The sequence below is a fragment of the Stigmatopora nigra genome, chromosome 1 (assembly GCF_051989575.1).
Source record: "Stigmatopora nigra isolate UIUO_SnigA chromosome 1, RoL_Snig_1.1, whole genome shotgun sequence".
NCBI classification, from domain to species: Eukaryota; Metazoa; Chordata; class Actinopteri; order Syngnathiformes; family Syngnathidae; genus Stigmatopora; species Stigmatopora nigra.
In genome coordinates this window covers 7,898,635-7,910,686 of record NC_135508.1, presented here as the reverse complement: position 1 = coordinate 7,910,686, position 12,052 = coordinate 7,898,635, and the positions used below count along the sequence as shown (strand labels likewise).

The following is a 12,052-nucleotide window of genomic DNA, read 5'->3' as shown; positions in this document are numbered from 1 at the left end:
AGCGCATCAGCAAGCAATGTACCCACAAGCAAGCTGTCAGCGTCATACTACGACATCTGCAGAATCTTTAATTTACTGCATACAAAAGGGTACTTCATCCACTTTGGGGAAAATGTGAAACTTTTAAGTTTGCTCTATGTGAGTGTTGCATTTGTATGATTTATTTTCACTAATAAGAAGAATTTAAATCGTTAATAAGGGGAGCAGGGTTGACAGATATGCAAGAGGAATTCTGGATTGGGAAAAAGTGCCCCCCCATACCAAGCGCTCGTTCACCTGCTTTGTTTCCAAACTGCTATTTAGAGCCACTTAATGATGGTTCTTTTTTTGAGTTTTAGATAAAATGACTGGTTTGCACCTCTTCTGTACCTCCCTTTCCAGAATTCGAATTCCATTGTCCTCAAAAGAATGTGCCTTCTTTTCGAGTTGCAAAATGACAGCTGACTCTGGGCTCCATGAAGCTTGTTGTGCCATGTGCTTGCGGAAAGGGTGCTGGGTCTTCACTGCACTGCAAAAACAAGACAATTTGTGATGAAATCTTTGGAGGATCTGATTTCTGAATCTGAGATCTCTGGTGACTTAAGATAACAACATTCAGATGCTGTTGTGGACCCTGAAGTCCTTGTATTTGAAAGCATGGACTCATTTCATTTGAGCAATTAATAGACATATGTTGGAGACTAAACATATTGTATCTACACATAATTATTTTTTTTTAACCTCTTACTTTTCGAAATGCAACAATGATAAATTACATCCATGTGATATGTAAAATAGATAGCCGTTTGTGATACCGAATGCACACCCTGTACAATTTATGATCATGTTTTGTTGCCATTAACGGTGATAGACGTCCAATCCAATTTTACTGGGGTGCTAGCAGCGATTTCATGGAAGGATTTCTTAGTTCTACTTGGCCATTGCATCTTTTGCTTTTTCTGAACTGACCCTTAGTCGAAAACAATAACCCCTAACCAGCAGAGGGCGGTGACGAGCCGGAAAACGGTAAACGACGACAGTAGCTTGGTTAGCTTCTCCGGTCTTGTCTCTTGCACACGCTAGCTTCACGTCGAACGCTTTTTAGGACTCGATAAAGTGCATAAATCGAGTCTTGGAACAAATCGCAGAATGGCGCTCGAATCGCGTGTTACACAGGAAGAAATCAAGAAGGAAACTGAGAAGCCAATTGACAGAGAAAAGGTAAGTAATGCAACGCACGGGTTCTTAGCTTAGCTTTTAGCACAAACCTAATATAGTGTGATTTACTTCATAGCAGAGTTAGTTTTTTTCGCAATCGCAAAACTTGTTTTTTATCATCTATATGGATTTGTATTTATTTTTAAATATTTTAGTCTATATCGTTTTTAAAATTTAATTTAAATGTTTGCCGAAAGTAGTAGCTTACCCTCCAAAATTGCACTTGTATGAATTGAGGTTTTCAAAAAATGTGCAGTACACCAACAAGTCTACTAATAAATAAATACCTGAATAAAATACCCTTGATATTTTCTCTCTGTTGCAGACTTGTCCCCTTCTCCTGCGAGTTTTTACCACCAACAACGGCCGCCATCACCGACAGGAGGAGTTTTCCCGTGGCAACGTTCCCTCCAGTGAACTGCAGATATACACATGGTGAGAATATGATGACCTTACTGCGACTATATTGCTTCAGTTTTGGGTCCGACTTTGACCAACAATTAAGCCACAATAGCTGGACTTAGATTTGTTGCAGACAGGTCTTAAATTACCCATAAAACTGCATTATAAAGTGTTGGAATTAACTTACCCTGTTGTAACTCACACTCAAAGGCATAGATACAATAGGAAGAAAAGTGAAGATGGTGCCTGACTCCAGTATTTCGTCTTTGACGTATATTTGCTTCTTCCAGGATGGACGCTACTTTGCGAGAGCTGACCAGCCTCGTGAAGGAGGTATATCCTGAGGCCAGGAAAAAAGGAACTCATTTTAGTTTTGCCATCGTCTACCCTGACCTTCGAGGGAAAGTGTATCGGTTCGTGGCAAAAGAGCTTATAACATCAGTCTTAGTTTGCTTTGCTTGCTGTATGGCCTAATTTTTCTTGTTTACTCCCTGCAGTTTCAAAGACATTGGCAATACGGTGTCGGGAAAGAAGTGTGCTGACGACTCCATGACACTGCAATCTCAGCGCTTCCAGATTGGAGATTACCTGGACATAGCCATTACGCCACCAAATAGGGCCCAACCCCCTGGTCCACGTATGAGGCCCTTCTGAGTGAATACATTTTTATCCAAATGATGCATTTTTTTTTAAAGAAGATAAAATTGTTTTGTTTTTTTGTCTGATGCTGTACATTATGACGTCAAATAAACGTTCCCCACCTTTTGAATGTGTATTGTTCTTCAAACAGTTTTCAAGCTACCTTTGGAGTGCACTCCGTGAAATTGAAAATTATTTACGCAAAATATTTTTCTCTTACTTTGGGCCTTTAATATATATATATAATTCATGCGTTTAATCAAAAAATGCATATATATAGTATATTGCGCGCGTTTTCCATGTGCATACTCAAATTCAGCAAATAGCGGTAATGCATCATTAAGCTTCAGAAACCTACACAAAACACCAGAGAAGAAGAAAAAGACTACCTGTTTTGCGCATGCGTAATAACACCATACTGTCGATGTGACAGTTGCTATTAGCTCTTGGCAAACGTGACGATCTCAGATCTGGAATTACACAAGGAAAAATAGCAATGTTTAAACGAAAATTGACCGCCTTAGACTATCACAGTCCGGCTGCATTTGATTGCGCAGGTAACACAAATCCAACACTTAATATCGGCTTTCAGAGATATAAGCATTTGGTTTACTTAAGTACTGTAGCTGTTCATTCACTCAAGTAGCATTATTGTGGAAAATGTGTGCAAAAGTTGGCTGTTTTGTATCAGCTAATGTGCAGAAATCCAATGCAATGGTGATAAAGTGTCACATTGTCAATCGTCTTAATCTATTTGACATACAAGTCCCCTAGATGACGTCTATAAATAGAGCGCAGGACTCATGTCAAACTTTATAGATTGTGGTAATTTTGCTGAATTCCCTAATTAGTGAGGAAGTGGAATTAAGCCTGTACCAATAAGATTTTGGATTGTCATGAGCATGACCCCAAAGTGTGTCCAATTCTATAATATTTCCATTTCCAGATGAGACCCAGTTTAGGAACATCATAGTGTGGTTGGAGGATCAGAAGATTCGACATTACAAAATAGAAGACCGAGGCAACCTACGAAATATCCCTAGTTCAGACTGGCCTAAAGCATTCCATAAGGTGAGTTGAACCAACTGTGAGAGCCATAAAGTCACTAGTTTGTCTGGTAATATAAAAGCCAAGAAAATGTTTTAACTCATCATTGGCTGCCAATGATGGTGATAGTCATCTAATCCATTTAGAATGGTAGAGGTTGTGGAAAGGATCATTACTTGGCTTTATTTGTTCTATTTGGTCCCAAATTTTGACATCAATAACGTACCATAATTCATGTTCTTGGCACAGTACTTACAGGACGTCAACTGTCCGTTCGGGGAATCTGAAAGAGCGGAGTCTGTGGACTGGTTGCTTGGCCTGGCTGTGCGATATGAATATGGAGACAACGGTAAGAGAGCAAAACAAACCATGCATCCATTTATGCGGTTCTTGCCATGCACATGTTGGTCCAACAGAGGGCGCCATTAAAAAGGAATACATTACCTGTAAGCATTGATGAACCATAACACAATATCTCTGAATAATTAGCCGGTAGCAATGTTCCCTCTGCGCAATTGCGAACTATTCTCCTCTTCTCTGCGCAGCAGCAATCATATGGTGCGCAGTAAATAAAATCCAAACTTTTTTTTTTATCCCTTTCCCCATGATGGCGCCGTTTATGCGGCAGCCAGTGGCAGTAGCTCTGTCCACTCTGTTTTTTTTGTGTTTTACAGCATGTTTTACATGAAAACTTAGAGGGAACATTGACATGCACCTGCTTATGGCAGGTGTGATACTGGTGTGCCCATAGCGAGCAATGATGATGTCGCTCCCACTATTACTCAGTGCGCTCAGGGAGGTTGTCTTTCTGCCCAGACCAACGGAAAATTAGAGGGAACATTAGTCGGTAGGTTCTAATTTTCTTTTGTTTCTCCTCCAAGTGGACAAGTACAGAGACTGTCCGCCACTGCAAGCCACTAGTGATATTCGGGTGACATCAGACCCCCTCGTCCATCTCGACAGTAGGCATCAAAATGGGCCAGCTGCTCTAAAAACTTTCTTGTGGATGAACTAAATGTCATGTTTTTGTGTGATGTAGGTGACTCACCAGATTTCAAGGCGGGTGTGCTGGCCCTGGCCAACATACTCAAGATTCAGCGTCATGACGATTACCTGGTGATGCTCAAGGTGAGTCTTTGCAGATTCTCCTGAAAAATTCAATGTGGACACAGTTACAATGTAATATTCTTATTCTTTGGAAGGCTATTCGTATCCTCATCCAAGAAAGACTTTCACCAGAGGCCATTGCTAAAGCGAGCCAGAGCAGAGAGGTAAAGGCACACTTTCCACAGTACAATTTTGTAATCAAAACATTGTTTTTCCTCATTCTTTTCCTGCTTCCCTCCCATGTGTGTGTTCAGGGTGTCCCTGTAGCCTTAGACAAGCACATCTTGGGATTTGATACAGGCGGTGAGTCGTATTTTTATTCATCTCCAAATAAGGACCTAGCGTCTATGTTAAGGTGCATAAATGTGATTTGTGGTCCCCTCACCAGATGCCACGTTGAACGAAGCAGCCCAAATTCTACGCCTTCTCCACATTGAAGAGCTGAGAGAGCTTCAGACCAGGATTAACGAAGCCATCGTAGCAGTTCAAGCCGTCATCGCCGACCCCAAAACAGACCACAGGCTGGGAAAGGTCGGCAGATGAGACCCACGAGGAGACTGCAATTATTATTATTTCAAAACCTTGCGGCTGACACCTTTTTTTCTGTGTGGCACGTTGATAATTTCCTATTTTAAAAAGACTTTGGTTTAAAATTTATACAAATTGTGATCTGGAAAATGTACTGCAGATTATGGTTTGCTTGCTGTTTTCTTTTTGTGCTCTTTCACACAGGTCCAAACTGAAAAAAATAAACAAGGAGTCAGTCCCAAAACACATTTTAATGTTATAAATATCAACTTCTATAAAAAGAGAAACTCGGGAAGGTGGGCACTCTTGAGTGGTGCAGGGTATTGGTAGCAAAAATTGAGCTGTTGCATTGAAAGACAGTGGAAACGGAGAAAAGTAATTGTAATTTGATTACATTCCTTAGATTGTATGGCAATTTCCACTTGTTTCCTGTCTTTATGCTACTCTAAATTGAGGTCATTTACTACTGCATGGCAAATTGGCTCTTTCATTACTTCTACAGGTTGTATGCAAAGGTATTATAGCTCTTTGGTGCATAAACACACAATTCAATTTTTAAAATGTGATATTACTCTTAGGCTTTAGTGGCTACAAAAAAAAACTTGCATATAAAATTCAGTAGGAAAACAACAAATGAGGTACAAAACAAATGTACAAAACATTTAATGTGCGGTTATATCTTTTGGGAGTGGGGGGTTGATGGGCAGGAAAATGGTTCTTGGGTAGCACCCTTTTTCTTTGAGGGGAACCGGGAGCACTCGTCACACCCTCGGCTCAAACATGGCCCCAGAACTTTAGCACCAAAGGACCATGTGGCTGCCATTCTGCTGTTAATGCGTCCCTGGCAGACATAAACAATACATTTTAGTAGAAAGTTTAAAGGGATAGAATGATCTTTGTCAATATGGCCAGACAGTACAGTGTTCCCTCGCTACTTCGCGGTTCAGGTACCGCGGACTCAGAGCTTCGCGGATTTTTGGGGGAAAAATACAAATATTACATACAAACAACATATTTTACAGGTTTTTTTTTGTTATAACATGAATTTCACTCTCGCTACCTGTATTCTATATGGTGTACTGCAGTGTTTTTCAACCTTTTTTGAGCCACGGCACATTTTTTACATTGGAAAAATTTGTGGCACACCACTAACCAAAAATTTTACAAAATGACACTCTGTATAGTATATTTACTACAGCACGGACACTGGGCAATGACATCATATTTGCAGAAAACTATTAATAAATGTTAATTTAAAAAAAAGAGGATATTGGATAATTTCTCACGGCACACCAGACGATCTCTCACGGCACACTAGTGTGCCACGGCACAATGGTTGAAAATCACTGGTGTACTGTATACAGGGGAGTAAAAAAAATAAAAATAAATTAAATTCAAATTAAGCATTTTTGAAGGGGAATCCCTACTTCGCGCAAATTCACTTATCGCGGGTGGTCCCGGTCCTCATTAACCGCGATAACCGAGGGAACACTGTACATGGGTTAAGTGATCTTTAGGCCAAAAGTGGAATAACATTCTTCCCAACTAACACCCAAAAAATGGTGTATGTCTTCGTGGGTTGAACGAAAACACCTTTTAAGCCGGTGTCTTTCTAAGCTGTCATCAAGCTCACAATTACACCATAAACCAACGTCTTTGAAGCGGCCTGCTGTTATTACAGCTTTATGGGGTGACAAGTACACATGAAATTCTGTGTGTACTGTAAGCGTCGTGGTTTGGGGTGGATAGTCCACCAAGGTACTACTTTAGCCATACTTTGTACTTAACAGGTGTTTTACAAAAGTTTTGTCCATGACATCAGAGCGTCAATTTACACTAGCAGATGTAGTCTTTGGTTTGATGGACTGGAACGAAAGTAGACTTTAAATGTTTTGTCAGTGGATGGTAAGTCTAACACACAATGCAAAACATTGATTTACATGTTTACTACAAATACTTTAGTACTTAAAATCATTCAAGTTTTGTCACACTTTTTGGGTCAATTCAATGGACATTGTGCTGTTGCTTGTCGTGTGTACTTTGGCCACAGAGGGGCAGTGTGATACAGATGAGTAGAAATATAAGTTAGGTCGTTCTTAGTAAAACTGCTATGTTCATTTTTCTTCTCGGAGGATAAAGAAGAGCATATGTCAGTGACTATTATTGCAAAATTTCTGTTTCTTCAATTAGGTTTTAAATTAAAAATGTATTACACCTCCACCTGAATCTATCTCATGCTGTGTTGCACACTACCTAAATTGAGATGAATATGTCAAAGATTTTGTTCTTAATTTTTGTGGAGAGCATTGTAACAGTGTCTCTTGTGAACAACAAAATTTCCAAAAGTTGGCACATATCTAGCAAGCGCTCCAAAATGTTCACTCGCTTCTTCTATTGGAGACTTGAATACAAATATGGCACCATTGTCTATATAATGTAACATACTACAGGAGAATAAAGCACAAAACAGCTCCTATTGGCTCACCTGATAGACAGTGGGATGTGGCTATGGCAATTCCATACAGGTGAGACCTCTGCTCCGGCAAATACTCGTCAGTGAGCTTTCCGTCGTGTTTACTAACGGTGATCACACCGTCCCTGTGAGAAGGTGTGGCTCTTGTTAGTTGATTAATTAGAAATTAATGGATAAAATATGAGTTTGGGAAATGAAATGCTGACCTCCTCCAGTCAGTGTAATAGAAGTGGTTTCTGTGGTAAACCATGCTAAATGGATAGTTGAGTCCGGGGTTGATTACTCTTCGCCCGGAGCTGTCTGGCATTATACACTCTAACCGCTTAGTACCTAAAACACAGAGAACATTCCAAATGGTCAGCAATCAACGGTGTTTGGACGTTTGGTCGCCGGTAAAATGGTGACAGAGAGTTTACTGTTGAAACCAGCTCTCAAAATTATATTCATGAGAGAGAGTTTAATATCTAAGAGAGAGAGAGAGTTTAATATCTAAGTACTGTTTAAAATCTAAGTACATTTGATTGGCGACCAAAAGACCGATGACCAAAAGAGACCAAAAGACTGGCGACCAAACGTCCAGTCACGCAATCAACACCCATACATCGCATACAGATCAACTCAAAGAAACATTCAGGGTATGTTTATTTCTGTGGAACATCCAATCAGCTCATATAGCATTTCAGCATTACTGGGTTACCTGTTTCCCCTGCCTTCCACATGTTTTTTTTATTTTATAAGATGTTTTTACCTGCATCAGCCCAGCAGATGTGCCCGGAAGAATAGTCATAAGTCAGTGCATTAGGCAAGCCAATCCCATCGGAAACCACCACTCGACGGTTCCGTCCATCCACTGACGCACTCTCAATTTTGGGAGCTTCTCGATTCCAGTCGGTCCAGTACAGAGAACTGCGAATGGGAATACATTTGTTTGGATTAGAATTGTCCCATTTTCATAACATATTGTAAATACAATTCTAACTAGTACAACTACGTCTCTAGACATGGGAACTGGATTGCAGTCAAAAATAGACGTTCAAGCAGCTAATCAAAGATGTTCAGCAGGATGATCATAGCTTTGGGCAGTGTGTGTGTGTGTGTGTGTGTGTGTACATGGGTAACGTGTGGCGGGGTTGCTTTTCATCATAAATGATGGTGTACATGTGGCGAGTCTTTAGGGAGTGACAAGTAATACACACCATATGTGCTATCAAATTCCAAATAGACACAGTTTGTGGCGGTTAATCAGTTTGAAAAACAAGGTATGTCAGAGCAGATGTTTGTGTAAGAGATGTGCACACACGTACATCGGTCGCCATCAAATCAACGAGTGCAGGCTGGAACGTACAGTAAGTGTACCCATGTGAAGCAATAATTGCCTTTGGTGTTTGGCATTATGTCAGACAAAACAAATGTACACACATACATGCACGTACGCCTCTACGCAATCCTACCCTGAGGGTCAGAAGCTACATTTTTAAAGGCATTTTAAAATTTGTGGTTTGAGTTATTGCTGTTGTGTTTAATGGTGGATTAAACACACACAAACGCATGTCCCTCCTCTTTTTAAGCAACCCTCCCCATAACCTCCCACACACACGATGATGTGTGTTGATTAGTTACAATGATGAAAAGCAGATGCTATTCCTGAAAAGCCGACTACGACGGCCTTGTGCTCTCACTTTGCATTCATGAGTCTTACGGCCGTGACTAAGAGAGCACTAAAATTTGCTGGTGTCTTGCAGAGAATAAACATATGTTGCTAAAAAAGCTCAGTGATTGAAATGTTATCAGCTAGTGATGGGCTTGTGTGTAGGCTGCCATGTCTCCAACGTGTAAAAAACCAGACTCAACAAAATGTCAGCACTAATGAATAAGAGGCAAGCCTGGTGAGAGCATGGTTCATAGTATAGATCACTTCTGGGATGTATTACGGTACCGTATTTTCAGGACTATAAGGCGCACCGCATTATAAGGCATACCCTCAATGAATGACATTTTTTCCATATATAAGACGCACTGTATTATAAGGCGCACTGTATTATAAGGTGCACTGTATTATAAGACGCACTGTATTATAAGGCGCACTGTATTATAAGGCGCACTGTATTATAAGGCGCACTGTATTATAAGGCGCACTGTATTATAAGGCGCACTGTATTATAAGGCGCACTGTATTATAAGGCGCACTGTATTATAAGGCGCACTGTCTATTTTGGAGAAAATTGAAGACTTTTAAGTGCGCCTTATAGTCGTGAAAATACAGTATTTTTTTAAGGAAGAAAACAGTTGTAATAAACAAAAAAGTGGATTACCCTGTTGAGGAAACCACAATTATGGCTCGTGGGTTGACCAAATCTGTGTCAAAAAGTATCTTTCTGTCGCTTCCATCCAAGTTGGACCTTTCGATTAGATCCGGGTTAGAATCCACCCAGAACATCAACCTTCGATTGACATCCACAGCCAAACCTTCTGGGCTGACCAGATCTAGAAAGGAGGAAATGATTGAGAAAATTACACAAACATTGGCCTGTGAGTGAATGTGCTGGTGATCACTCACTTGAGTTTATGAGTATCTCTGGCTCAGCTCCTGGCACCAGTAATGCTCTATTAATGGTTCGCGCAGACAAATCTGTCCAATATACTTGGTTCTGTTTGCAGTCATAGGACAGACCAACAACAATGGATCCCTGCACACACACATAAGTGGTAAGTGGAACAGATATAGGAAATTAAATCATGCCAGATTGTCCATCTATGCATTTACATGTAGAGTCAGTAGTGTTCTGGACTGGCTTGTATCTAATCTGCTCCCGTTGAGAGGAATTGCTCCTATCTTTTGTCCCTGGGCATACAGCAATGTTACATCGGCATTAGGGGGAGGAGTTACATCTGGACGGGGTGGCGGGAGCACGATTGGTGGGGCCACTGAGGGAAGGCCTGGAACAAAATGGAGGGTGCCATTATATGTCATGTAAGATGTTTTGACAGTTAAAGCAGCAGGAATGATTCAACACTTACATGCAGGCTTGACGACGTCATTAGACCTGGTTCCAGGAACTTCTCGCCCATCCTGGTCCACACACCAACAATAGTTGGTCTCCCCATAGCACTGGACTGGACTGAGAGGACATGATCGTTAGAATAATTTAATAAGTGGGTCATGGTGCTGCTTGGTTTAGTGATACACACAGTGGTGTGTACTTTGCTACTTTTATTTGACTACTTTTGCTATGAATAAGGAACTACCTGAATTGTCCATCTGGCTCACACTGGGGTAGGTACTGTTGTGGCTCTGGCTTCCCACCGTAGTGCTCCATTAAACTGCTCCTCCATCGCTCACATACACTCTCGGGACGTTCAGTCGGAACTACGTAGACTGTGAGAGATGCATCATTTGAGTTGATCACCTCTGTTATGATTTACAGTCATTTATTAGGCAAATAGTACCATTCATACAGTTGTAGAGGTTTCACCTTTAATCCATTTTTTTAAAATTTTCAATGACTACTATGCCCTTTTATGCCACCTGATGGTATAGTGGTTTACTTCATCTGACTTTTGTGCGGGCTCAATTCCCAACAATGAGTATGAATGGTCGTTTCTATGTGCCATACACTTGACTGGGCCAGCCTTTCGCCATTCAGTCAGTTGGGATAGGCTCCAGCAACCCATTTTTTTAATTAAATCTGTTGCAATTTATTAGATATGCAAAAAAAAAATCCTGTCTCTTTATTAACCCTAAAAAAAGTCAGTGTTTGGTTGCTAAGCGAGCAGTCTATCTGCGTTCAGACAGAAACAAACCCTGGAGATGTTTGGACAGTCATAAAAGTAGTTTATAGCATGAACTGCTTTTAGGCTATACATTCATGTGTGTTTACCACAGACTGAAGACTAAAGAGGATGAGGGATGAAATTAGGGCTGAGACTAAAACAAATGAAATGTATAGGAAAAGTGTGGTCTCAGCTTACCAGTCTTGTCACAATCTAGAGGAGAAAAGCCATCTTGAGATCTGGTTCCAGCTCTCTCTTGACCATTGAGGTCCACACACCAACACTGCCCAATGGAACCATGGCACTACTCCAGAGAATGATATTGATTTGAAATGATAATGCAAATAATAATCAGTTTCATGGTATTTTAAATTCATTTTCATCCATATATGAAAAAGGTATGATGAGAGTTGTTGAAAAAACACTAAAGGTACATGAACATTGAAACATGGCTAAAGCAAGATGTGAGTGTAAAAATAATTAAATATATATACTAAATATAAGAAAATGACACCTAAAACATTTCAAGATTTACCTGTTGAGGAGTGTACTGTCCATTAGCATCACACTGAGGTACAAAGATACCAGCGAGAGGATAACCGTCTGAACTGGAGGTATGTGCACGGTCCCTGTGGTGTTCACAGTGTGTTTTAGGACGTTCATCTGAAGATTGGTTTAAGAAAAGGGAAATGACAATAAACATATAGGACAATCCTCTGTAGTGACTGACAGAATATCTTTCTTTTCAGATCATTTTTCTTACCTCGTCGCTCACAGTCAATGGGTGTTGTGCCAGGGGGAGTTCTGGTTCCAGGTCTTTCTTGTCCCTGGTTGTCCACACACCAACAATGTCCAGAAGAACCATGACACTAACATAAAGAAAAATAA

General features: G+C 40.5%; 3 protein-coding genes across 12 annotated transcripts in view; 2 read left to right on the top strand and 1 right to left on the bottom strand.

Annotated features, from left to right (window-relative positions):
• The first annotated feature begins 979 nt into the window (after positions 1–979).
• Positions 980–2,368, top strand: sap18 (Sin3A-associated protein). The gene is made up of 4 exons (XM_077721180.1): positions 980–1,200; positions 1,523–1,632; positions 1,890–2,012; positions 2,097–2,368. Exons 1-4 carry the CDS (start codon positions 1,129–1,131, stop codon positions 2,251–2,253), a joined length of 462 nt encoding a protein of 153 aa, XP_077577306.1. The 5' UTR covers positions 980–1,128; the 3' UTR covers positions 2,254–2,368.
• Positions 2,369–2,625: 257 nt separating this feature from the next.
• rtraf (RNA transcription, translation and transport factor) lies at positions 2,626–5,168 on the top strand. Its single transcript, XM_077713529.1, has 8 exons — positions 2,626–2,795; positions 3,185–3,309; positions 3,535–3,634; positions 4,167–4,247; positions 4,325–4,413; positions 4,488–4,556; positions 4,647–4,695; positions 4,781–5,168. Exons 1-8 carry the CDS (start codon positions 2,735–2,737, stop codon positions 4,933–4,935), a joined length of 729 nt encoding a protein of 242 aa, XP_077569655.1. The 5' UTR covers positions 2,626–2,734; the 3' UTR covers positions 4,936–5,168.
• Positions 5,153–12,052, bottom strand: part of nid2a (nidogen 2a (osteonidogen)) — a 39,844-nt gene continuing 32,944 nt past the window's right edge. For 8 of the 10 annotated variants that reach the window (XM_077713354.1, XM_077713365.1, XM_077713303.1 and 5 more), the window contains 12 exons: positions 11,928–12,033; positions 11,700–11,827; positions 11,363–11,468; positions 10,640–10,802; positions 10,412–10,512; positions 10,158–10,330; positions 9,951–10,080; positions 9,706–9,877; positions 8,142–8,299; positions 7,600–7,723; positions 7,406–7,518; positions 5,153–5,761 (listed from right to left, as the gene is read on the bottom strand). In XM_077713354.1, coding sequence (XP_077569480.1) covers positions 5,751–5,761; positions 7,406–7,518; positions 7,600–7,723; positions 8,142–8,299; positions 9,706–9,877; positions 9,951–10,080; positions 10,158–10,330; positions 10,412–10,512; positions 10,640–10,802; positions 11,363–11,468; positions 11,700–11,827; positions 11,928–12,033 — 1,485 coding nt within the window. In that variant the 3' untranslated portion in view covers positions 5,153–5,750. Of the gene's footprint in view, positions 5,762–7,405; positions 7,519–7,599; positions 7,724–8,141; positions 8,300–9,705; positions 9,878–9,950; positions 10,081–10,157; positions 10,331–10,411; positions 10,513–10,639; positions 10,803–11,362; positions 11,472–11,699; positions 11,828–11,927; positions 12,034–12,052 lie in introns of those variants that run through there. The other 2 variants (XM_077713344.1, XR_013325868.1) reach the window with 2 other exon arrangements.